This window comes from Pipra filicauda, unplaced genomic scaffold (assembly GCF_003945595.2).
Source record: "Pipra filicauda isolate LSUMZ 115617 unplaced genomic scaffold, ASM394559v2 scaffold23_size5868930_pilon, whole genome shotgun sequence".
Classification (NCBI taxonomy): Eukaryota; Metazoa; Chordata; class Aves; order Passeriformes; family Pipridae; genus Pipra; species Pipra filicauda.
The window spans coordinates 3,326,658-3,353,792 of record NW_024104354.1 but is presented as its reverse complement, the minus strand read 5'-3'; the positions used below and the strand labels follow the sequence as shown (position 1 = coordinate 3,353,792).

At 39.9% G+C, this 27,135-nt stretch overlaps 2 protein-coding genes across 11 annotated transcripts in view; one reads left to right on the top strand and one right to left on the bottom strand.

The window, feature by feature from the left end:
- The window catches only part of L3MBTL3 (L3MBTL histone methyl-lysine binding protein 3), a 78,740-nt gene extending 71,288 nt beyond the window's left edge, over window positions 1-7,452 (top strand). For all 10 annotated transcript variants that reach the window (XM_027751998.2, XM_027752016.2, XM_039381767.1 and 7 more), the window contains 3 exons: window positions 1,960-2,123; window positions 2,997-3,059; window positions 5,559-7,452. In XM_027751998.2, the coding sequence (XP_027607799.1) occupies window positions 1,960-2,123; window positions 2,997-3,059; window positions 5,559-5,702 (371 nt within the window). In that variant the 3' untranslated portion in view covers window positions 5,703-7,452. The remainder of the gene's footprint in view (window positions 1-1,959; window positions 2,124-2,996; window positions 3,060-5,558) is intronic.
- A 1,706-nt stretch (window positions 7,453-9,158) lies between these two features.
- Window positions 9,159-27,135, bottom strand: part of SAMD3 (sterile alpha motif domain containing 3) — a 37,242-nt gene continuing 19,265 nt past the window's right edge. Inside the window, exons 6-10 of the mRNA XM_027752051.2 lie at window positions 25,654-25,821; window positions 12,259-12,462; window positions 11,706-11,877; window positions 9,927-10,009; window positions 9,159-9,674 (exon numbers count right to left, since the gene is read on the bottom strand). Coding sequence (XP_027607852.2) covers window positions 9,357-9,674; window positions 9,927-10,009; window positions 11,706-11,877; window positions 12,259-12,462; window positions 25,654-25,821 — 945 coding nt within the window. The 3' untranslated portion in view covers window positions 9,159-9,356. The remainder of the gene's footprint in view (window positions 9,675-9,926; window positions 10,010-11,705; window positions 11,878-12,258; window positions 12,463-25,653; window positions 25,822-27,135) is intronic.

The window sequence follows — 27,135 nt, the reverse complement described above, 5'->3', positions numbered from 1 at the left end:
CTGTGGTTTGGACTTTCTGTTACAAGAAGGTTACCCACACTAAGCCTGAACTTCCTTTTGTCAGTGACGTGGTTATACCTGCTGCAGGGTTAGAGACTTTTAGTTTTTCTTTCCTCCCATCTAGTTGGGTAAATTGGCACTTTACGTGGTCCTTTCGTGCTCTTCATCTTATCTGTGAGGCAGATACCATACAGGCTGAGGAGCAGAGTTATTTATTTATGTCCAAATCCTCAAAGGCATTAGGTATTGCATTCTTTTCCATGTCAGTAAATAGAGCTCTTGAATATGAGTAGATGAAGTACATGATGATGAATGTGAGTAGATGGCATTTTTCAGTGTCACCTTAGCTAACTTATTTCCTGCTAACCTCATTCATAAACAGCTGACCTGTGTTTGCTTGAAATTTAAAACCCAAAGCACAGACAGATGACCAGCATAGATTTTTCATCTGGTACTGTTAGGGTTTGACACAGCTGTAAAGTATTGAAAACAGAGACATAAATAACCTCAGCTGTCATTGCTGCTATGCATGTACCTATATGCTGTTATGTACAATTTGTTTAGATGTGTGAATATGGGGTATAATTTGTGTGATATTATCTTCACACAGTATTGTAGTCTGCTATTTATGTGGCAGTATCAATGTACTATATGTTTTGTGAATGAAAGACAGAAAAATAGTGAAATACTTATGTTCAACTATTAAGAGATTTTTTTTAGAATGAAAAAGTCAGAGGATAAGCATGGGAATGAGATTCAAGGGAACAATTAAAAAGATACTATTCCATAAAATAGGCTTTACATTCAGTATGCTTGCTGCCTTACGAGACTCATTCTTTTCTCACTGAGACTTTTACTAGTATTAGAGTCTCTAAGGAACATTTGAAGAACAACAGTGAAATGTAAACAGACACTTAGAGAACTCACTTCCAAGAGTGAGAGTATGATGATAGTAAAAAATCAAGGAGTCTGTTTAAAAAAATTGATGAGTAGGCTGACAGTGCTGACTAAATGGCTTATCAGCCAACTTCTGAATAATAGGCATCGGTATAAAATGAGGATAAGTCTTGAAAGTAACAAAAAATTAAGCCAGAGGAGCAGAACAGCCTAAGCAAGTGTAATAACATCCTATATTGGCCATATTATATATTCTAGAGGAGCCTCACTGTGCATTTCCAACGGATTTAAATGAACGTAGATGTCTTATGCATTTTGACATCATTTGAGGCATACCTCTTCGCTCTTTCCTCCTACTCACATCTGCGATTGCTGCTTTTATCCAGACAACAGCAGCAACAGCAGCATGTGGCTGAAGACCCCCTCTCATCCAGTACGTTACCTTTGAGGCCAGGGGGGTGGGAGATCGTCCGTTTCATTATGGATGAGTAAGATAAAACTCAGCATGAAGGAGTTAAATGTTACTTTCCAAAAAAACCATTCAGTTAAAGCAGAGAATTTGCAGACATTTGTGATTTTTTTCCTCAGAAGAACTGAAAAACTTTTTCTTGTGAATGAGCCATAAATGTTGCGTGGGCCGGAACTGTATAACTGATTCACTTGGAATTTTGTAGCAGTGCATTTCTGCTCTTCATGAATTTGTAACAGCTCAACCCTGGAATTAAGTTAATTCTTGTACTGCTGTACAACTATTAAATATGTGTGTGATTTATTGTACTAAAATATTTTAAATTATTTGACCTATGGTGTGGTATGCTAACAGTTGTCATAGAATTGTGTTTTGTTGAAAGTAAGAGTAGTTATATTTATATAGAGCCAATATAATGATAGTCATACTAGTGGAAGAATGCTCATGGCACTCTAATTTTGGTGTAGTCAAAACTGTACAGCTTGTGTAGGCAGGCCCATATCTGTCAATAGAAATGAGCGTGCTTTTACTGTGACTGATTTCATCGTTGACTGAAGGTTTTAATGCTTGTTTATTGCTTCCTGTTGTTGAAGATGTTGAAGAACCCAGCGCACAGAGGCTTCTTTCTCAACCAGTTATTGTGTCTTCCAAGCTGCAAATCCCTGGCCTACCCTTACGCTGGGAACAGCAGAGCAAGCTCCTTCCAAGTGTAGCTGGAATTCCAGCCAGTAAAGTTTCTAAGTGGAGTACTGATGAGGTAGGTTCACCCTTTATCTTCTGTCTTACTACCACTGCCCTTGAAGGTTGATTCAGAGGTTTAGATTATTCCCATAGATTAAGAATAATATATTAGTACTCAGAGGATTAGACTCAGCAGACCTAATGTAACTGATCCCCAAAATGCCTGTTCTGCTGCCTTCCAGCCTGGAAGCAGAAGTGTTAATTCATATGTGTATAGATACAGATAAATATGTGTATGTATATAAAAACGTATTAACTGGCATTAATAAGGGAAGGGAAAGAAAAGTGCTAAATGTACGGCCCAGCATATCAAGTGCTCACAGTCTACACTACTAATAGCTAGTACCCACACAAATGTTCTGAGGAATGGTTTAGGGGTCAACATGAACCAAGAGCTCTTCCTGGTTCATAGTTTGGATGTGGCACACTGCTTTGGAGGGTGAGAATATAGTCCAGAGAGAAATGGTATGGGTATGGTCAGGCCATAACACCTGATTTTAAGATTAGAGCCCTGCCTCTGTTCAAGTATGCAATAATGCTTGCACTGGCAGTCTTGTCACTGCTTTACTTTCAGAAGCACATATGACTTAAGGCAGTTTTCTGTGCCTGAGGCAGTCAGATCTCCTCTAATCAGAGAAAAAAAGAAGCATGGACTTTGAAAAAAGTCCTGTGGACTAGAGTGGGATGTATTCCTTTAGTTTGCTGATTTTGTGAATCCTGTCCTTAGACACCCATCTGCATGACTCCATGCACTTACCGAAGAAGGTGGAACATCAAATATGAGGCTATAAAAACAATAGCTAAAAGACTTTAATGATTGTCAATCATAAAGACCGTTTTGAGAAAACACAGGTCTTAACAAATCTTCTGTTGTATACTTTGGTGATAGGTCTCTGAGTTTATACGGAGTTTACCAGGATGTGAAGAACATGGCAAGGTGTTTAAAGATGAGGTGGGTGAATTTTATTTCAAAAAGACACAGAGTACAAAGCTCGGTGGAAATACTAATTTTATGTCATAACTAAAAATGCATATAAAGAAGTAGGATGAAGTGCATAGAATCACAGAATTGTCACGGTTGGAAGAGACCTATAAATCATCAGGTCCAACCCTGAACCCAACATTATCACCGTAACCCTGTAAATTCAGATACCTCCTTAAATACCGCCAGGGATGGTGACTCCACCACCTTCCTGGGCAAACAATTCCAATACCACATTGTTTAAAGTCAGATGCAAACGTATGGAAGATTAGGTTGGTTTGCAGCTCATGAAGTGGGAGGAAAGAAAAGTGTCAGTGAGGTCTCTTGTGCTTTTCTAGCTTTTTTCCTGCCAATTGAAATTACTTAGGAACTTTCTGATTGACTACTGTTGTCTCTTAATCTGGTCTGAGGAAATTAATAAGCAGGTATGTAATTTTAGTTCTGCAGGATGTTAATAAGTAAAATAAAGCAGAACAGTGGTTCATCGTAACTCCTTACATCTTGTCTGATCACACTTGGCTCCTGATCTCTTCCTCCTCATATAGTCAATTTATGAATATGATTTGAGTGAGCAGGAATTGAGAAGATCTGAAGGTTCTGATGAAGTTCAAAGGGGCATTATTCACTTTCTGAGCATGCCAGGTTTGCATTTCTAGTATCTGAGAAGATTGTTGTTCCAAAGTTGTCATTAGAAATGGATATGGCTTTTAGGTACAATAGGCCGTTTTAAACTAGGTTGGCTTTTTCTTTTCTGCTCAGAAGTTTGTTATTCCTGTTAATGCTTAGTTTGAAGAAGGTAGTTTGATCACAGATGCCAGAGTGAATAGTTGAGGTGCTTATCCCAGCCAGACAACGTGAATAGGCTGAGTCAGCCAGCCTTTCAAGTGAAGAATAATTGTGGTATTTAGACTTGAGAAGGCACCTCCTGAGAAAAATGCACACAGATGGCCCTGCCAATCTCCTGCAACAAGTTTTCAGGCTGTGCTGTAGATTGTAATGGCTAATACGGCTGCATATCAAAGGACGAACAGGCTGAATCTCTGGGCATTTTGCACTTGCTCAAATGTTGGGCGTTTTATGGTTGCAGCAGGTATGCAGGGCTAGATCATCGCCTGTGTCACTTAGGGTGTCTCATCAATGAGTTTAAGAATAAAAGCTGGCATATTGCTAATCAAGTCTGCAAGTGGCAAGTGCCATGGAGGTGGATGAATCCTTAACACTTCTGTTCTCAGAGATGTAAGAAAATACTTCCCCTCTTCAGAATTCAGCCTCAGGCTTCCTCTGTGTCTAGTAACTGGCATGGACTGGCTGACATCAGTAGGTCTTTCAGTAGGAAGAAGATGCTGGCTCAAACTTCTGCTATGGAAATGAACCCTCATCCTGCTTATTTTAAGGTGCTGCAGCTTTTTATCTGGGCACACCCAGCTTCACACACTTCAGGTTCTGAGCCCACCAAGTCTGGCTTTGTGTACAAAATGAGTAGAAAGTAATTGTAGTGACACGTGATGCTGTTCTGACCGCAGTGTTCCTCAACTTGCAGTGCTGGGGTATACCTTGCAGGTTTCCTTTGCAGTGTGTCTGATTCAGAAAGTTTGTTTTCTAGTCCTACAGAAACTTACACTGTTTTTATCTCAGGTTAGTATTCTTAAGCCTAATCAGTACTCCTGGTTTAACCACAGTTGCCTTTTATGTATAGCTATCTAGCTTAGGTTCCACTGAAAACTTACCTCTAGGTACCTAAGTGACCTGAAGTATACACAGAAAATGTTGGCCCCATTGAAGCCCTTGGAAGGGAGAACCTTGGGTCTCTTCATGCTCAGATTTAGGACTCCTGCTGACAGAATGATTTGCTTACAGGAGAATGTTCACTTTTATTGTTTACTAAAATAGCAACACTACCAAGCTGGCAGAAAAAAATACTCCACGTTTTTAAAAGTTCTATTGTGTTCGTGTCAAAGAGGCAGTTTTATGTAGCCTGGTCCCTGTTTTCATGTGGGATCAAAATTCATTTTAACTTACTGTTTAATGAAAAGAAAGTGCTGGCCTTAAGGGGGTTCCAGCTCTGTAGCTGGGAGTGAAATCCAGCAGCTTTGTCTGTGGAGGCTTGCATAAAAGGAATAGCTAAGAGGTTAAAGAGCAGTGCTGTGCTTTGGTACAGTTGAATTATACTTCATTTACCCATTTTACTTTCCAATAGCTTTTAAACTGTCAGTATGAAAATGAGAATTGTTTAGCTAAAAATTAGCCAGACAGTTGTTTTCAAGCAGAAGGAAGATCATCCTGTTCTTTTGGACTAGCTGATCTGCCTAAAAGGTTGAAGTCAAAGCTCCCTTCAAAGCATTTGAAAATGTTTGTATTCAGACAGTCCTTTACATTGTCTGAAATTGCTGGGACTTTTCATGTTTTCTGAAACCGTCTATACTGCTGCACTGTCAGACCTACTAATAGCTTTGTGTTTTTCTTTTAAAGCAAATTGATGGAGAAGCATTTCTGCTAATGACCCAATCAGACATAGTGAAAATAATGAGCATTAAACTGGGACCAGCCCTAAAAATCTTTAATTCCATTCTGATGTTCAAAGCTGCAGAGAAAAACTCACACAATGAACTTTGAAGATAATGGAAAATGTGCACGAGCCAGCTTTCTCCACTGGAGCTCATGTTTTATTCAAAGCACAAAGACTCACTAGAACTGTTGACTAAGGACTCTCAGAAAGGAAGAAACATAAGTTCAGCACTGGTGGACTATTTATATTCTCCTAGAGCCAGTACATATCTGAATCCTTCTGGGAAGTGTTCAAGCTTTTGAGAAGGTACTGTGTAACAACTGAGTCAGCTGGCCTTATTTACCAAACCAATGGCGCTAATTCTCATGGATGGTTAGGATCCCTAACTTTCTCTGGACATCAAGAAAATTCAAGAAAAATTATTTATGCTGTATTATATAAGGGAACGTTAATATTTTCTAAGGATTCTTGAATACTACTTCATGTATCCATTTTACTTTTCAGAAGCTTTTACTTCATTCTATCAAACGAAAAACTGATTAGCCAAAAATTAGGCTACAGGTAGCCAGATGAGACTGTTACGGCTAATATGTATTTGTGCCATAGTTTAAAAATGAAACACTTAATGTTACATATGTGACACTTTATGCTACAGCATATAACTTTACAGATTATAAAACTGTCTTTTTGCTTGTAACAAAACAAACCTTGTTGGGGTTGAAATTACAATGCTTTTTTAATAACTGAATGTTTTTACTTTTGCACGATTACAGAAATGTTACGTGAGTTTTGCCACCAGCATCTTTAATGTATTTTATCAAAAGACCAGTGTAGAGAAGGCTGCAACTGAAAAATAAAGTTTGACTTCACAGAAGACTTTTTGTTTATGCTGCGCAGTAGAGTCCCAGCCTTTTACGCGGGAGCCTGCTACAGACCTTCAGCACATGAACGAAAATAGGTGGATTTTGAGACAAGGAGATTAGCAAAACAGAAATTACATTTAATCATGTCTGCACTTCTCAGTCTCCAGTACAGTTACCAGAACAGTGGAGAAAAACCATGCTACTCTGACTTCATATTCAACATAGGTTTGTTTTCCCAGTGGTGGGAGAATTACTTCACTCACCACTTCCTAGCTGAAAAGTCTGATTTGTAAATGAATAAAACATAAGGGGAAAGACAAAGCTCAAGGAAAAGGATGCTTAAATGCCTTTAGTCGAGGGGCACATCCTAGGTGTAAAATGCATGCATTTCACTGGGTCATCAGCAGGCTGCAGATGTTACCAGCAGGTACTTGGGTGAGTCAACCTCCTTTCTTGGAGGATTATTATAACGATTTGTCAGGGAAAGTCAGGGACAGTCGTTGCACTTGGTATATATACATAAGATGTAAACCAGATGCACTTTATATGGGAGAAAGCCTAGCTACCTGTATACCAAGGACTGTTCCAGAATGTTACTTTTGAAAGAAAAGAGAGAAGAGTTGGATCAAGCTTTTTGGCAGCCCTCTTTTTAGAGCTGCAGCGGGCAGTTGCTCAGCCTTTAGAGCTGAGAACAAACAGAGTATTTCCGTTGCACAGAGCTGGGAGAATTTTACATCTTCCCACAGATTTTGCTAGGCTGTTCTTTGGCTGGAGTTCTTAAGTTTTCAAGAACTCTGTGCCCCTTCCAGATGGTGTAGGTGACTGGTACCTGCCATAATACAAGGTGAAACAGGGTCAGTATGAAGTAAGTTGCGTTGCTCTGTTAATTTCCTTCCATAGCATTGCATAAATAATATTTTTACATTTTGTTGAATATTTGTACATTCAAATTGCACTCTTATTGTACTACAATACCAATAAAACCTGAACTGGAGCTGTCTGTTACCTTTGTGTGTGCCCAGGATTCCCACATGAACCCCAGCTGTTCCTGATGGTACTGTGGAGTAATTCCTCACTGTAGCTTAATGTGGCCATGAGTTTTAAAGAGCAGCTTGGCTACTCCTGTTTGCCCTCTCCCTTGGCACTTACTCCTAAGGCTTACAGGCCCCTTGCCATCATAGTCAGAATGCCATTTATAGACCTGGACTTTGTCACCGGCAGCAGCTGAAGTTGCACTAGCAGACCACTAAAATGTCAAATTCTTTCATTTTCTTTCATTCTGTACTTCCATGTAGTTTATTTTCCTTTACCTTCTATGTCTCTCTTGTGTGCCAGGTCTATAACCTGCAGTGATAACCAATGAGGAGACTTGCAGCTCAACAGAGATTACTCGGGGATGTTTGCAGCTCCCTGAATTTTTATATGCACCTACTTACAAAGTATTGTGGTTTAAGAAATGGGTTTGACTTAACAGTGTTTATAAGATGTAGACTAAAGCTCACTTAAGTGTTAAAGAGCCCAATTTTTTATTCATACTGCTATCACATACAATAGTGAGGGCATATATAATCCTTATTTTTTTATCCTATGTGATGAGGTAGCTGGGTGTAGCCACCTCTGTTACAAAAACTGCGCCTAACAAATTCACTTAGAAACTAAAACCATTCAGGAGACCTACTGAATCTTTAAAATGGCAGTTGGTTTGTTTTGTGTGTTGGATTGGAGGTACCCCAGCCATCACACTGCTCGAGGTTGTCCGCTCATTTCCATGAGAGCCATGTGAAAAGTCTTGAGACTTTAGCAAGAGAGTTTGGCCATTAAATGGAGCCATCTCCTCTCATACAGGAGGATCTCCCACTGTATTCTCTACCTTGAAGTCACCCCTGCACAACCAAGCTTTAACAAAGCTTCTGTAGTCTTCCAGGCTGTGCTTTGCCTACACTGACATTTTTAGAACTGGTTGCAGATTGGTCTCTTATAGAACGTAGGCTTGTAATAAAAAGCCATTTTTTATTTCTAATGAACGCAATGGGTTATGTCTGCTGGCTGCTGCTACTGTTTATTGCCAGGCACTTGTCCAAAGCTGTGCACTGCCAGGCAGTATCCCCTGGGATTTCCAGACATGCACAAGTTAAGAGGAGCGTGTTAGGGAAAAGAGGAGGCTGTGAAAAAAGAGAGGAGAGGGCCTCTGCTCTGTGTGGGCAGAGAGAGAGTCATCATGTGGAGAAGGCTAATGCGTTCTGGGGAACAAATTCAGAAAGAAAATGAGGCATTCTTTCTCAAGCACCAAAGCTGTGGTTACAAATGCACATGGCAGCATCGTGGATAAGTCAGTCTTGCTACTTTCAGAGCTCATCTTAGAAACCCTATTTAGCAAATTCAGGATTAACGTTAAAACAAAAGAAAATAATGTTTCATGCAAGGAGAAAGTAGTGAAAATTCATCATTCTGCAAATTAAAAGTCAGGCCAACCATTTTAAACCACAAAAATTATTAAATTAGGCTCTCAGTGATCATAGTATTATCAAGTGATGGTAATCTTTAATTTGTGCCTCTTCAAAACATTAACTGTATTAGCATCTGAAGTACTGATGTGCTCACATAGGCTCACAATATGTTTTTTTTTTAATTCTGACAGTCAGAATATTATCTGAATTTGTCAAATGCTCCATATAGAAAAATAATACATGACACATCAAGTGATCTAGAAAATTTTATTATCTCTAGACTTCTCTAAAATCTGCATTTTAAATGAAACTGCTGAAGTGTTTTTTTTTTAAAGTAACCAGTACAATAAAAAAAAGGGCATTGTTAACATATTTAAATATACATACACTTCCACTAGAAATAATGGCACTGATTTATCTTCACAACAGAGGGATTTATTTTGACAAAATATCAAATGCTCCCAAGAGGAGTGCTGTGTGCACCATCAGATATTGGATACTTGGGTGCCTCCAGCCCTGTCTTTATCTGGATGGGCAGGGATGCTGGGTTCCTCACCTCAAAGACCAGGGACTCCAGGAATTTTAGTGTTCTGTGGATCCTCTTTGGGCACGGGATGTCGAATACATGAAATGCAGCTACCAGTGCTGCCAGGGCCATAGTGCAGTCATCGAGCTGGGCCAGCTCTTCCCTTTCCACATACAGTGCAAACTCGCATGAATTCACATTGAAGGGATTCTTTACTTCCAACACTGGTGTCACTGCCTTTACCTAAAGTAAAAGAAGGGCATTTCAAGTGATGCCACAGCATTGCTAAAATGAACAGTTCAGAGAATTAAGTAAGCCTGATAACACTGCTTTGAATTTAGCTGGTATTTCTATGAGTATTTGCCTTCTACTCAGAAAACAGGCTAATGTCACCTTTTTCCGGGAACTAAGCTGAGCCACCAAAAGACCAGGTGATGTGCCCAGGGAGCTGATAGAAGGAAAAGAGACCAAGGCTGCTGGTACTCTGTCTCCTACCTCCTCGTTTACTGCAACAAACAGACTGGAATCATCTCCAAAGACATCTGGCAGGAGTAAACATGCAGCAGTCATTTTCATATCTGTCAAAAGGCAAGGATTTCTACTAAATTACAAATGAAAACATTCTGGCACTGCAGTATCATCCTGGAAAAACAGAACGCAGCCTATGTAATAGTTAACAGCTGAGCAGTGGAGCTGTTGTTCAGTCCATTTGGAAGAGTAGTTTGTACCACAGTGAATATTTGGGTGCCTCAGCTGGTAATGGACATTAGCGTTCAAATAATTCATGGAATTCTGCTACTCAGTATTACAATTCAGTTTCTCTCACAATAAGTTGACCTTTGGTTTGCTTTTAGTGGAGTTTGTGAGCTGAGTAGTCCTCCTGTCCCCACCACGCGTCCCCAGACGCCCCTTTCCCCAGTAAACTGGATGTCTCTGGGGAGTCCTGTTGCCAAAGTACAAGTACAAGCTTGTGCTGTACAAGCTGGTGCTGCAGAACCTCCCGAGACCTGGTACCTGCTACCCCTCTGGTTCAGCTATTATTGACTATAACATCTTTTTTGCAGCTCAAGCTTCTAGTGTTGTGTGTTTCACTGAACTGACTTCGTCCAGCATTTATTATCTAGGTGCCATGTCAAGTTGGTTGTGAGAGTAAAACAGAAAAGTGAAGGCCTTGGGACTTTAATAAGGTATGAGTTAAGATCTCTGTGGACATATTGTATAAGAAAAGGGGAAATTACTTACAATATCCATAGTTTTCTAAGGCCAAAGCTATGAGTAAAAAGTCCATGAAGGCTTTCTGGATTAGTCTGTATCTTGATACTTTTTAATCTATCATGAGCTATCGAGTACTTGTGTTTTTAAGCTTAACGAAAGAAACTCCCAGTGTTTCAACCAATGCTGCTTGCTTCTTTAAGAAATGACCTGGCAATAAATGGAGTGAAACCGCTATAGGAAATATATGTCGTATCGTATGACCTTTGATTTGACATCGTGGCATTAGGCCTGTTTGATAGAAAATGAGTCTAAGGAGCACTTCTTAAAAGAGCTAAGCTTGGGCATAGGCAGCAACAGCTGGGGAAAAATAACCATTCTAAGTAACTGCTTCAAAGGTTTTGTCTTTGCAACTTCCAGACTTCGCAGACTGAAAGAAGTTGAGTGACAGCAGGTACTTGCTCCCCTGCAGCCAGGGAGCCAAACACTTTGAGGTACATAAACCTCCATGGATGATTCTGGTACCTGCTCACCAGAGGTACCAGTCTGTGCCCTTTTTTCCTGCAATGTGTCTCTGCAGAGATGAGGTACGTGAAATTGTTAGTGAGAACTACTACTTTAATTTCACTAGGATAAAGGTTTTAACCATAGAAACAGTACCTTGCTTTCTAAAGGAAATTGTGTCTTTTTCTATGGGACTGTTTCTAGAGCAGAAAATAAGTTTTCTGTGGGTATTTTTAGAAAATAATAAGCACTCTTATGTATCTAGAAATACGTATCTGCTCATCTAGCAATACTTACTTTAAGGGAGTTACTAACTTTATCAAGCCTACAGTCTTTTATTCAACAGAAAAAAAAGTTTCAATACTTGACTGACTTAATTTTTCTACTAATTTACTAGTTTTTATTCTTAATGCTTCTCCATCACTATATATTTTTAAAGAAACTGTAACATTTTTTAAATATTTTTGCAGTAAAATTGAAACTAGTTTAGGTACATAAATGAGAACAATTAGCTACAACAAAACTCTGGTATTCAGAGCATAGGAGATTAGTACTGACATTTCAGAACATCTTCCTCTGTGTGCTGCTTCAGATTTTCTTGTAGCATAATGTTAATTGGATTATTCCTCACGACATACAAAGATAATATATTTTCTGAATAAATCTCCAAAATCCCAACTGTTTTCTTATAAATGTCCATGTGTGTGAGAAGCTGGAACTCCCTAAAAAGCTAAAAGAAAAACAAATATGTGGTATTTCAAAACTCAAAACCAAAACTGTAAACAATGCATGCACTTTGAAGACAGGATAAAACCAGCTCATTTAAAAAAGATTATAAACTAGAGAGGATGGTTTTCATTTCTTTTCAAAGCAGGGAAGAAATACATCAAGTAACACCAAAATACTTCAAATAACCCACTGGTAGTGTGTGTGGCACATTTAACACAGAGCTGGTGAACCTTTCAAAGAGGGATTGGCTGCAAAAATTTGAGTTAAAGAGAACAATGCCAATGGATACTTCACTGGAAGCATCCAGTAAAATAACATGCCTACAGTTCTGTCACATCTATAACACAGAATTCAATGTCATTAATAAAAATAGCTTTGTTACCTGATAAGGGCATCTTAAGAAAGGAAATAGCCTAAGAATATCTTTTAAAGGTGCCTTACTGCTGATCATCTTTCTCCGTATTTCTATTGTCACATTCATTTTGTTATCCACTTCTTTCCAGTTCCTCTGAGTTTTCATATATTCTTGCTTAAGCCATTTAATATGTAAATCCATTGTACTGCCTTTAAGATAAGCAGGTTCTTCCTATGAAGAAATGAAGGACAGAATTGTAACAAATCAGCTTTTTTATCTGATGGGGCTTGTGTCATTTGATGTGACCTCTGTGATTTGAGTGTAGTCAAGCTCAGAAGAAAGTATGTGTAGTGTGGTCTCAGTACCAGCTCTGTGAGCTCATCCTCATATTTTTATAGTTAGATAAAGGTCTGTTTTCATATAAAAGTATATATCAGCCAAGTTTCCCAAGCTCAAATTAGATATTTGAGGCTACCAGTGAAATTCCTTTGCCTGTGTCTGGTTTGCCTCATTATGGTTTATTAGAAATGAATAGTCAGTTCTAATGATGACCTTGTGTTTAGCAATATTAATTCTGTATTACTAGAATAGATAGTATTTTTCTCATACTCATACAGGTCTTAAAAGCAGGACAACTAACTTTTACATTTATACAACTGAATCATTTACCCCCAGGGAGACCAGCTGAACTAAGAAAACTTATTGGAAATCATTATTTGAGCAATTTGACTGTTAGTGTTTTCAAAAAGTGTTTTTGTACTTGGAGATAGTTAACAATTTTCCTCAAAGTTATTATTAGTGTCCCTGATGTAATTCCAAAGCTAGTAATTACTAAGAAGAAGAGTGGCTATTGACAGCAGTACACCAATGGCAGTAGCCTGGGTCTGTTTAGTTTATCTGTCAGAGGATGCAATGAATTTGCTCATTGAAACAAGCCAAGAACATGTTACCATTCTCAGGCTGCATTGACACTGGCTTTTCCCATCTGTATTGTCACTGTTGCAGCTGTGACAATACATATGGGTGGCCTGTAGGTCAATACCAGAGGGAGTTGAGACACTTCATACTGTTCCCCAGAACAATTAAGACGCGGAACTGTGAAACATGCAACATCTCCAACCGCTTCACAGTTCTCTGCAGGCGCAATTAAACTTTCCAGTTTAATTAACATAGTTTTTAAAATTGTGCATGTGGTATTCCAAGAATGGTTGCACAAGCTATACAGTGAAGAAACTGTCTCCCTCCTAGTATATATCCATAGATTTCCATAGCCATTGGCATCACAGAAGAAAATAAGCCCTGCATGCAGTTCAGCTACCTAATGTGACCCCAGCAGGTCACCCTGGCCCTTGCTAAGATGCTGTATTAGCACAGTCTGCATTCTTTCTAATAGAGCATTTTAGTCTTCATTGTATTACAATAGAATCATAGAATCAGCTGGGTTGGAAGGGACCTCCAAGATCATCAAGTCCAACCCTTGATCCACTACTGCTGTGGTTGCTAGACCATGGCAGTAAGGGCCACATCCCGTCTCATCTTAAAAACCTCCAGGGACAGAGAATCCACCACTTCCCTGGGCAGCCCATTCCAATGCCTGATTACCCTTTCTGTAAAGAATTTCTTCCTAATATCTAACCTAAACCTCCCCTGGCACAGCTTAAGACCATGCCCTCTTGTCTTGCTGATAGTTGCCTGGGAGAAGAGACCAACCCCCACCTGGCTACAACCTCCTTTCAGGTAGTTATCGAGTGATGAGGTCTCCCCTGAGCCTCCTCTTCTCCAGGCTGAACAACCCCAGCTCCCTCAGCCTCTCCTCATAAGACTTGTGCTCAAGTCCCTTCACCAGCCTTGTTGCTCTTCTCTGGACCTGCTCCAGCACCTCAATATCCTTCCTGAACTGAGGGGCCCAGAACTGGACGCAGTACTCCAGGTGTGGCCTCACCAGCGCTGAGTACAGGGGAAGAATCACTTCATTGGACCTGGTGACCACACTGTTCCTGATACAGGCCAGGATGCCACTGACCCTCTTGACCACCTGGGCACACTGCTGGTTCACGCTCAGCTTCATGTCAATCCAAACTCTCAGGTCCCTTTCTGCCTGGCTGCTCTCCAGCCACTCTGTCCCCAGCCTGTATCGCTGCAGGGGGTTGTTGTGGCCAAAGTGCAGGACCCTGCACTTGACCTTGTTGAACCTCATCCCATTGGATCAGCCCAACTCTCCAGCCTGTCCAGGTCCCTCTGCAGAGCCTTCCTGCCTTTCAGCTGATCAACACTCCCCCCCAGCTTAGTGTCATCTGCAAATTTGCTGATGGTGGACTCAATCCCCCCTCATCTAAATCATCAGTAAAGATATTAAATAGAACTGGGCCCAACACTGATCCCTGGGGGACACCACTAGTGACCAGCTGCCAAATAATAATGTTTGTTTGTGACCGGCTTGAGTAGGCCTTTCTGTCCTCTTCCTCAGTGCACAGAGCAGAGGTGGGAAGTCAAGACAATTTAGTGTGCTAGGAAGAAGTATAAAGAAGGATGGGTGTGTAGTGGTCCTGATCCCCTGAGTTCTGTCAAGACTCCACTACACTGGAGTTTGTGGACTCCCAAGGGTTATGTCTTTATATTTAATAGCCTTCACTAGATTTTTCTCTTTCAATTACTTCTCCCAGTCACTTTTCAGACTGTCATAAAATCATACCTGCCACAAAATGCTGCATTAAATTTGGCGGTTTAGCTATGCACTGTCAGAGGAAATGCGTTCTTTTGTTTGTTTTCCCCTGCTGCTTCTGCTGTCTAATTATCATACTGGATTCAAAACCTGTTCACCCTCTCCTAGCCACTGTAGTTTTATGGATATGTCATATTCTGTCCTCAGCCATTCCTTTTCTGCCCAAGACTGTCCTAAGCTGTTTAATTATTCCACGTATGAAAGCTGGTCTGTACTTTCAATTATCCTTGTTAATATCTTTGCATATTTTCTAATTTCAGTGTAACCTTTATGAAATGGGCATAGGATAACACAGTGTAACGTAAAGTATTTGTTGAGATACTGGGACACCACAGGGGCATACAGTGGAATAATGCATTCCCTTTTCTTTCTTTCTTAAATAATTCTAAGTATTCAACATGCTTTTTTAGACTGATGCTTAGCATTGTGCCAAATATTCTTTGACCTAGTATAAAAATATCATTTGTGAATGGTACTAATGAGCTGAGAGCCCATCATTATAAATGTTGTTAGGACTGGGTTTTCTCCTTGTGCCTTATTTTTCATTTATCACTGTTGAATTTTATCTGCTGGGGTTTTTTTTCCCTGAAACTCAGTAGTATGGGGTCCTTCTGGAAGTCTTCAATCTTTGTCTTTAGTATCCTTGGTAGCATCACAAAATGTAGCCTGCCAACTGTTCTCCTTTTTCCATGTCATCTAGAAATATATTGAACTGCTTAAACTAAGCATTAATAATCTTTTCTGCTGTAAAAACCAATTATTTCTGGCCAGCCTTGTTTGGTCTATCTTTTAACTGCTTATCCATGCAAGGACCTTCCCTTTAGATTACATCCTCTAAGAGCCTTTGAAAGGCATGTGGTAAAATCTCTTCTAAAGTTAAAGTATTATATCAGCTGGATTTCCTGTGTCCTCAGGGTTGTTGAGTACTTCAAAGAGCTAATGAATTTATGAAGAATTACTTCTGTTTACTGAAACTTTGTTGATTCCTTCCTAATGTGTTCATCTCTTGGGTCTGCATTACAGTTCTTGCCAATTTGACCATTAAAGACAGCAAGTTTCTTGGTCACTATGTTCCCTAGCTCTCTCCTGAAACTCTAGAAACTGATATGAAATTAGCTACCCCCAATTGTATAGTGTCATGTTTCGTAAGAGAAATTGCACATCACAATAAAAAAATGACCTATTTTATCCTTGGACACAGCTGAAAACTGTGCATGAATACTTGTTCCTGGAAATGTGTTACTGCTCATTTTAGTGTAATATTCTCTAACCTGTTTACTGACATGCTGGTCTGAAACAGATGCCCTGATGCTACCTGTGAGGAATGATCCCAGTAATGTGTTCGTCTGAACTCCTGAGAATTCTTGCAAAATCTGTCTAGTTCTTCTGGTATGGGTTTGTATTCTGTCAACCCTCCTGTGCCTATAGAGTGGAGTGCGCCTTGAGTGCTCCTGCCCCTTAGCTGCATCAGGCTTCTTGTTTCTCACGTGGTTGAAAAAGCCTTTATAACCAGTGCAGAAAAGGCAGAAAACCACAACGAGAATTTTGTGTAAATCTCCATCGAATCACTCACAGTCATCAGTCTTGTTTTGCTGCTGATGTGTCATCTCTGCAAGCTCCCTGCATTGGCATTTGGTCATTTCTGGTATGTGACTTGTATCGATTACTGACCTTGAATACCATCCTAGTATTCACACATCCCCAACTGGGCCATTCAGCTGTTCCTTAACTTGCTAACTTGCCCTGAGTCAGACAGACTGTCTTTTGCTTCAATAGGACCACTGCACAGAACCAGGGGTTGGTCCATTCTTGTCAGTCTCAAGAGGCTCACTCTTTCTCACATGTGCCTACATGCAAACTTGAACAGTTGTTGGGTTTTTTTTAATTACATTTATGGTTTTTACTCTGCAAGAACTAGCTTGAAGTCTCTGACTCCAAACAGCTCTTTTATTACTGGTTTTTCCTATTGGTCTACTTCCAAGCCTCCTGCCATAAAGCAGGAGCTTCTTCAGCCAGCTGATGCAGAGCATGGTGGCTCATTCCCAGAGGGCCTGTCACCTTCAGTGCCTTACTTGCGGAGACAAGAAAGCAAAACAAAGTCGACCCAGTGTGCTGTAAAACAGACTGACTGACTGGGTTGCTTAGAAACGAACACTGAGGAGAAAAAGTTGTGACCTTTACTCTGCCTTATCTCCATCCCCCTCGTCAAGGCAAATTCTGCTTGAGTTGATGGACTTTCTGTGTAGTCATCTCAGTCCTTGAGAGCTAGTTTAGCTAATGACATTATTAATTAGCTAAAGGAGACCATTTGACATTTTCATAAACATCAATAGCAAGTTCCCAATAGAAATACGGCAGTAGCATAAGGAAGAATTGCTGTCATACCTATCTACTAGGGGAAAAAAAAGGGATGGTAGGCCAGATTTTGTAGTGTAAATCATCTATTACCTCTGAGTAACACAAGCAGAAGTCAGTGTTAGAATTGGTTTTCTTGCAGAGTTCATCCTGCTTAGAGCAATCACCATCTGTAATCTTTCCGACTTCTTAGTTTGTGAACAAGTTGGTTTTTAAGGTAAGCGGAAAGGTGAGAGGTGACTTCCTTTTGGGGGAAATAAGTTATCTCGGTGGGACACCATTTTATAAGTATTTGAAATTTGATTGGAGATGATTCCAAGTGTGATTTAAAATCTCTTATAGTTAACATTGCAGTATGAACAGGAAGAATCTGGTTTTGGAGAGCTGGTTACTGAGCTGATCTATCAGCCTATCACATGCTTATTTAGGGAGGACTCTAGATCCTCTCCACTTTAACCATCAAATTGAGAAAGCTAGTTACAGCTCAGCTGTTTGACCTTATTTGATAATAAGGTTAAAGCTCAGTTATTTTGATACTGTGGAAAAGCAATCCTAGCAAACCAAAGCTGGGCTCTCTTGTCCCAATGTCTGAAGAAGCCACAGCTAACTGTTCAGTGTATACACAGGACAGAACTAAAAAAAAAATAGCCTCATTAAATGAGGAATTCTTAATTTTTGAGGTCACTCAATGTCCTCTGGTCAGATTTTCAGTTGTGTCACCAGTAACATCCATTTCACTTGCAACGACAAGAATGTTAATTGGTGATGTTTAATTTTTCTTTTGTACAAAATTTTATTTAGTGATGTACATAGTTTATAATATAAAGAATTTCCTTTCCTTTTGAACAATAAAATTTTGATTTATTAAAAAAATCTTTCTGGAACAAATGAGAATTTACCTCAATCTCTTTAAATAAGAAGCTGCCTTTTTGTCACAAGCTCATGAGAAATACAGCAAAACAGAGAAAAAGGTCAAAAGGATGCAGAAAGGAAGTTAATGAGGTATGCAGAGGATATCCAGTACTTGTATGTCATTGTGACCTAGCCCTTGCCTGCAGGATGGTCCTGCCAAAGCTCCTGGTCATTCTGTTGGAATCACGTGCAAAGGGTGACAGCAATAGGTAGCCCATCCACAACCACCCTTGACTTCTTGGCATCTGAGGCATCTTCAACTAAAGACACTAGATCTGGGAGCCACACAGGTTGTTAGGCTCTTTGCCTATGCTCCAGATGACTTTTTCAGTGACCCCCACTCAATATTCATAGTTCTACTTGGAACCATACACAAGAAGATTGTGTTAGGATGCTCACATTAAAGCAAGAAAACATACATGCATAAAACAACTAGACTCTAAATTCCTCATTTCTCCCATCTACTGAAGCAAGAGAATAGTTAATCATTTGGTTGAAGATATATTTCTAACTAAAGACCTGATTCCTTAATGTCCTTGTGATGGATCTAGATTCTTCCCAAGATACAAGATCGTATTACCTCATTACTGTAAAAAAGCCCCAGCTAGCAGGGCACTTCATGAGTCAGTGCCACAGCCAAGGAAGTGAAACTGTTACATCACTTTGTGGGGAGCAAGGGAGCAATTCTTATGCATGATGTGATCTCCAAGGTCTAAGCTTCCAGTTACTGTTGAAAGACAGCATCATAAATCGTAAAAGTCGTTAATGTCAACACATAAGTAACATGACTGCCTAATCACAAAGTGATGAAAGCTCCTTTGGTGAGGGCAGCAGGCACCTCTTGCTCTTTTACAAGGGTGTACACCAGTTCCTGAATGGTAAATGCAGCCTAACTTGCTAACAACAAAGATCAAGATCTCTTTTTTGAAGAATGCCAACAGGACCTACTGGCTCCTCAGTTTGAGAGAGTGGATTCAAACAGAAGCAATGGAGTTAAAGCAGTGGATATGAGGACACGGTACCACACACACTGTTGGTCTGTTCACTGCCAATCATGGATCTAGGTTCCTCACCTGGCATGCTCTGGAAATATTTTTTTGAGGGAACTCTTTTGAATGGAAACTAACCTGCTTGCTGAAAACAGTGTGGTAAAAACAATGTGATGGTAATGAGAACCATCTCCTGGAACAGCAGTGCCATGCAGACAGGTTCGCTGGTGTCAGCACTGAATGGAAGCTCCTTTTACACCATACTTTGAGACTGGGACGAGTAGTAGTGTTGGTACAGCTGTTGTCTTTCATTACTACTGCTCTTGTTAGCTCCCTGCAGCTGCTAATAATGTTCCCTTTGAAAAAACATTTCAAATTTTCCTTGTTAGATGCCAGTGCATATTCCAAGTCATGTTATTGCTAAGAGCATTGATGCTGCTGACACTTCTTGATTGCTGAGTCTACCTGCATCAGAGTTAGCATCAACACTAACTTAAGGTACTTACACAAGAAAGCCTGACAGTAGCAGTTTCGGTGTCTTCTCTATACCTAAACAAAGGATACGATGCTTGTATGCTCACTCTCTGCAAGTTAGGACCCTTGTTTAGAATAATCTTTTCCATTAATTGGCTTTTATAACTTCTTCAGGGTGAGAAACAGCTTTCATGGTTAGTTAAGTGAGCATAATCTGAATCTCGTGTCTTGATTTTTGAATACTGAAAAGTGGGTCTTGCTATTTTGGAACACATACACAAGGCATCATAAAAACACAGTGTGTTGAACAGTTTTTTATACTGCTATTGGAAAGGACAGCCCTTTTTCTGTGGTGACATTCAGGTTCATCAGAATGACATTACTATGCTGAACATTGGGGTGTTTTATGTCAGGAGGAATGCTCAAAACAAGTTATGACAATTAGAAAGTGAAGAATTGCTCAAATAAAACCCCCCAAACACCCCAGCCTGATCTGGAACAAATATGAATCTGAAAGGCAGGCAGTAAGCTGGACACTGTGCAAGGCCCAACTTCTTGCCCCAGATGGTGGGAGAGAATTGAGAAGGCATCACAACTGTACCCCACCTCTCATGTTGAAATGCTGAACACAAAGACAGGTGAAACTGCATGGACAGGCTGCTTTTATGCAAAATGAGCAGGTAACTTACTGCAGGATCCACACTGACTTGTACTCAAATGAGATGTTTAATTAAAGCAGGCTTTGCTTTAATTACACATAATTGCCCTTTTGAGCCAGGCAGGCAATTTAATAACTAGACTTACATGCTAACCAAAAACTTTCAAAGCCACGTAAGTCAGTCTATTTCTGATCACAACTGCTTTCTGATTTGTAAGCTGCATAAACAAAATTAGTAAAATCTGTTTTCTTCTTCCAAGGGACAACCAGTATTTGACAATTTAACTCACAGAACAATGGAGATACTGAATTACATAAATAAGAAGGTGAAGCGCAGGATGTATACCAGGAATTTGTGTTTAAACCTTTTGCTTTGACTTAAAAGCACTTTAAAATATTAACTAAGTAACACTACACACTCTGTATGCACATCATAGTTTTAGTGGAAAAATCACATTACAACAGTACAGTACAGCCACTGGATGATCATTTATATATGCATCCTCCTATTCTAGCTGTGCAAACATTCAAACACTTAGAGACTTTTAATGTTAAAGGTGCTATCACCCTGTGTCATCTGTGTATGGCATTCACAGTATAGATGGCACCTAATGCTGTACCTGCCAATAGTGTCTCAGTCACAAGACTGAGCCAAGAGAGTTTCTGCATCTCGTGCACAAGCTGTTCATATTTTGAGAGTTTGTTCCGGACATTTGGGTTCCTTTTTCCCCTGCTGTTGCCTTGTTTTCTCCTCAGTCCTCCCTTTTTCTCCAGCCATCCCTTTCCAAGTCCTATTCTCTCTGGACTCCTTGAAATCTTGTTTCAAGTTTCTAACTCCTGCGGTGGCATAAGATCGTTGACAATCACGATGTTATTTATCACCTCAAAGAAAGGCATATTCCTAGGAAACATCTAACTTGCCTAATTTACCTAATCCAAGGTAAAAAAACCTCCAGCTCACAGTGTAGATATCACTTAATCCTGATTCCTTCTTTCATCAGAAAAGACAATTTCCAGATCATGATGAGCATAAAGCCAAGAGGGTAAATTTCACCACTCTTGGACTGCACAATACCACCAAAGCAAGCACATATGGTACTCAGCTTCTACCTGGTTGCTTTATGGGCCAGAGGTCTTCTCTGCTTCTCATCTGGTCCTCTTGGCAGAGGATTTGCACATTCACCATTTTCAACATTCCTGCTTATCTTCCCTGTACACAAATAATATCAGCAGGTGCCCAACTTCGTGAGTTTAAGTTTCAGCAGAATCCTTCCACCTCTCCCAGTCTAAGAGAGTCATCAAAACATTTCTTATCTCTGTCCCATAGACACAGAAAGAAGATGGCCTGCTGGTGCCCCCTTTATAAATTGTTTTCATTATGTTATTCTCAGCTCTGCTGAGTGTGGCAAATACGCCCAGTTATCTGCAAACATCTACCACTATCTTAACTGAAGTCTTCTCAGAGCTTATTTTTCCTTTTCACACCTAACTCCAAATTTATTTTTGTGAAAGCTGCAGAGAAACCCTGATGACCTCACAAACAGGCTGTCATAGGATGTGAGAAATTGGAGGCATTAGAAGAGGGACTGTACTCTCTCCATTTCTGTTTAAGATCATGGACTACTAACAGTCTTCTAGCCTGTTATATTCCCTTACAATTCAGGTAACTTCAGGTGCCCTTCAGTAGTCCCTTTACTGAGGTATTTTCCCATTTAATGTCTGGGATGGATTGAAGTAGCTTAATCCAGCTGCATAGATGTAGTTATTTAATGATATTTGAGATATCAAACCCCTAGAAGTAGCAGAATATGACACAGGACCTATTGGAAACACATGCCTTTGAGTTGGCAGGTGGAGCCATTCAGGATATCTGCGGCCTTTTTCATGTCTGCATTTAGCTAACTGAATTGGTTGTGTAGTCACACTTTCCATGAACGGCACTGTTCAAGACTGACAAGATTTCCAAGCTTAAAATTCTGAAAGGAACAATTTGCTCTTTGGTCACTGCTGGTGTGATGACTAAGATAGTGTTTGAACTACAAGCTTTCATCATATAGAAGCCAATCATCAGCTCTAACTGTATTTCTCTCTCCATCACCTCTTGCCTTTTGACAATACTCTGGCCAAAGATGCGCACCAAGAAAGTCCTATCTTTCTACCCCTCTTGGCTCCCCCAAGTCTAGGGCCCCTCCTATTTCAACTGGCAGGAGGTGGTTTCCCTCATAGCCTGAAGGACCATAAACCAAATAATGCCTTAGGGCAGAGGAAGGGGAGTTTGATGCTAAAAAAAGGAGATCAATCAGAACAAGCCACTGGAGGGCTGGTTTAGCAGTAATCCCACCCTGGCTACAGCAGGGAGACTGGCTTGCTTTTCTTAGGTATTTTCACGGTTAGATCACCCTTGTCATGGAAAGTACCTTCCATTTGCAGCAGATGAGGGATTACTGCAGCTGCTATGGAAAATGACTGAGGAGGATTCTCACACCGTAGTCATAAAATTTGTTACGTATGGAGGCTTTCCTGATAAAATTCTGAATATCCCTCAGACACAGAGGCTCCTATTAATATCTGTCAGGCACAGTCTAAGCTTCTTTCCATGGTGGTGCAACCTGATGAACATTTGTAGGGAGCATAATTTAAATCAAAATCTTCTTCAGTGACAGGCACCGCCAGCATGGGTTTATGTGTTTACTTACCATCATCTCATTGCCCTGCACTTGCTCAAGACCTTTCATGTGATGCTAGTCACTCTAAAAAGAGTAGCTACACTTCAGTCTTGTTTGAATATAATGCTCTGTAATGAGGAATACGTCAGCAGATGTTTTAAAGAGACTGGAGGAGAAAGGCAGATGCTGCACCTGGAAGCAATGCCCTGCATGGGAGGATGAGTAACGCTTGAGCTGCTTTTAGAGGAAGAATGCCTTCTGGAAGGTAATGGGCTTGCACAGACTGAGGGGCAGTCAAAAATCACAGCAAGCTTGTCCTGGCAAGCAACTGGATTTTCAAATTATGAAATAGAAAGATTGATTAAGGCTTTTATTAATAATAATAACTTTATTTTTCTTTTTATATAAAAACAAATGCCGGATATAACAGTGAGACATTTCCCATTAGCAATCCAAGATTATACTGACACAAAGTACGCTTGACAGAGTTACAACATATGACTGTTCAAAACCTAAAGCTCAATATAGAAGTCAGCTGTGTGATTGGTAAGTAGGTCATCTGTTGGGAACAGATGTGCTCTCTCATCTGCATTGCTTTGCCAGCTTTGATCTATAATGCCCTAAATGTCCTACTCTGCCTATCTAAAGCGAGTGGAGTGACCCAAAGGGATTATTGTCCAGAGGTCTCCTTAACCTGGAATTCATTTCCCACTCTTTTTCCTCATGTGTTGGCTTCTAGTTCACACAAGACTGATTCATTTTCCAGACTTGGACAAGGGATGAAGGCAAGGGGATCTAGCTAATGATAATTTGAATATAATTTGGCTTTGCTGGTGGTATTGGCTTCTAGATCAAATATTTATTTTTTGAGGCTAAGACACTTTGTTTAACAGTTTATATTTTTCATAGAGTAATTAGTGCCAAGGATTGGCAGAAAGGTGCCTTTATGTGTATTCTTAAATATACAAAATGAAAAAGCCCATGCTGCATTTGTTTAAAATACTAAACATTTTGTTCAGTTTTGCACATATGTAGTGACATAATTTAGGATCTCAGAGCCAAACATAGCTAAAAATGTTATGATTCCCTCCGCTTTGTGGGACTCATTCTTTAGCCTTAATAGGCTTCACAAGTGTTGTTCTTGCATTTATATTTGTATTTTATTTATTTATATATGTGTTCGGGAGACAGGGAAAATGCGAGAAAGAAAGGAAAATTTGTTTAGGGACACTCAGCGTCCTCTTACCTCTTTTCATTTTAACCTTAATTTGCTTACAACACTAAGGCTAGCAAAAAAATGCCTAGGCCTTTAAAAGAGATGTAACATTCTCCTTCAATATCTAAAACAAGCAAGGGATGACCAGTGGTGGCCTCAGGCAGTGCAGTTAAAAAGAGTGGTTATTTCTAGTCTACAGACGTACAGCACAGGCAGTTACACCTTCTCTGTAGAAAAATGAAGCTGAGCATGCAGTCCCTACAGGAACTCCTCAAAGCCCTTCTCAACTAGCTCATAAGACAGGAAAGGTCCGCATTTGCCCTTTCCAAGCTTTAGCAGATAAAGGATGACTAACTCTTAATGTGCACACAAAACCAGGAGCCTATAATTTCTTCTTTACTACAAGCAAGACTGTTTATTGTTTTGCACCCAAGTTACAGATTTCTTACCTCACACATTCTGCCAACCCTTCAACTGAAGCAGGCAAGGAGGGAAATATTTATTCCTACACACATTAACCCAAAGGGGACAACCAGAAATTAGTGAAACTTCTAAAAAACCCCAAACCAAAAATGTACCTGCATCTTGAGTAGGAAACTACAGCTACCTTCAAACATAATGTATTCAGAAATGCATCCAATAAACCACTCTTGCTCCCCTAAATACAGGGTGTGGTAAACAGCAAGATAGATGTGGGTAAATTAAAGTCAAATATCTCCTTACAAATCTTCTTTATTGCATTCCTATAATTGTTTAAATTGTAGGAATGTAAGTTAAATGTTTTAATTGCAGCACAAGGAAGTGTGTGGAGCATTGACAAAGCATAGCTGGAACCTTAATGTATTTATGAAAGTGTATAAATTAATTAGTGTGCTTCAAACACTTACTGGACAGTAATAGCTCTCTGAATTCTCTAAAGGAATACAAAGCAACTGCATGCATAGATTTGTAAGCATCCTTACGTATACCACACATCAACACAAACAGATTTTATATACCAAAGTGCGATGTGACAGTAGAATATGGCCATTTGCTATCAGCTCAAATACCTCTTTGCATTCTTATTAGTACAGATGTTTCAGCTCTTAGATATGTCTCTACTGTTTTTCACTCTAATTGGAGGTGTATAAACTAAAGCATAATAGGAATATTGCATTTAAAAAAACCCCAGGACTTTCTGTCCAATTGGCAATAACTTTAAGTGACAACAAATGTTCAAGGCATCCAGTATGAGGTTTGGCTGTGCTGTTGATACTTAGTTTTCCAGAAATGGGAAAAAAAGTCAAGGGTCTGATTTAGGACAAGCTTTATACAAAATGAGTTTAAATAGGATGAGATCACTTCAGCTCTCCCCTTTATTGGCTGGTTGCCTTACTGTCAACAGAGGAGCTGAAAGATGCAGAACTCACTCACACACCAAGACATCTTACCTCTATCTGCACCTGGACATCACCAAGTTTGTTTTCAGCAAATGGAGATTTTCTGGTCTGTCCTCTCCTGTGCCCAAACTTGCATTTGTTCCTCAGGACTTGCTCATCGTCTTCAATGGGTCTCCGCACATATTTGAAACGATCTTTAAGTGCCCGTTTCCATAGTAACTGCATGGGGGAGAAATATCTGTCATTACCTAAAGCAGGTCACTTTTTTGTATCTAACTCTACAAAAAAGCGTTTGACATTAAGCAGAAAAAGACTCATAGGGTGGCATCACCACATTGGTGGCTTCAGGACAGAAGGAAACGCAAGCACTTGTGGTATATGACTCTGTGGGAACTAACAGCTGGGGCAATGGCACTGCTGTGACTTGCTATGGATAAGAGTTATTGAACCTTGGGGTTTAGATCTCTCCTATATAACAAGGGCTGTCAGTGAAACTGCAGTTTGCTTTTCTTTTCTCAGGTCTTACTTTGGGATCCTCCATTCATGACATTGGGTCATAAAACTACGTAGGGAAGCAGATCAGCTCACGGAGGCCGAAGAAATTGTGCAGTGGGTTTTTTGGGTTTGGGGTTTTTGGTGTTTGGGTTTTTTTTAATTTAGTGCATTATTTTTCCCCTGCCTCTGGCAACATCTAACTGGTTGCACAGTTGTATGATGATTGTATCTAATAGAAGGGAAAGACAGAGCGGGGCACTGACAGGCTGGGAGCCTACAGGTATACTGGATCAGCTATATTTTTAAACTGAACTCAAAATCACTGAATTAAGATCATTTGAGTAGGTCCTAGTGTTTGTACAAGGTATGTAAATTCAAGATTCCTTGGCAACCAAAGGCAGAGTTTATGTGGTCCCACAGCTTCTGTCACACTTTTGTCTTTCTTTACTCGGGTATTGAAAAGTCACTTCTGAAAATTAGATGGACAGCAACTTCCTTGTGCATCCTTATGGACTGATGGCTGTTTCCATGCAGCCCCCAGCTGGATGTCCCATGGCAGGACCTAGACATACCAACTACTGCCATGTGGGGAACAAATTACTAAGCAAAGGCTGTTAAACACATCTGCAGGCAAAACCTGCAGTTTTGAATAGTTTTGTCAATCCTCAAAAGCAATTGCTTATTCAAGTTATTGAAGGGTATTCAACAGTCAGAGGGACCAAAAATTGGTCAGAAAAGTGACTGTAAATGACAGAATGTGGCAAGAGAGATTCAAATAGCTCTTACCTCATTTTCTAAAACTTACTCCAATACTATACTCACATAAGACTATATTTAAGCCTGTACTCACTGACGTGCTAAAACAAAATATAAACAGAAGTATGATTACCCTAAATTTCTTACCAAAATTGTGTCATTTATTAGTCAAGGTCACATGATTTGAAAGGTTGACTTTGGTGTAAACCTGAATTCAGTAGAGGTAGATCAAGTAGTACAGTATCTTTCTTTGCAGTGAGTCTGACATGCCTGCCCTTCTCA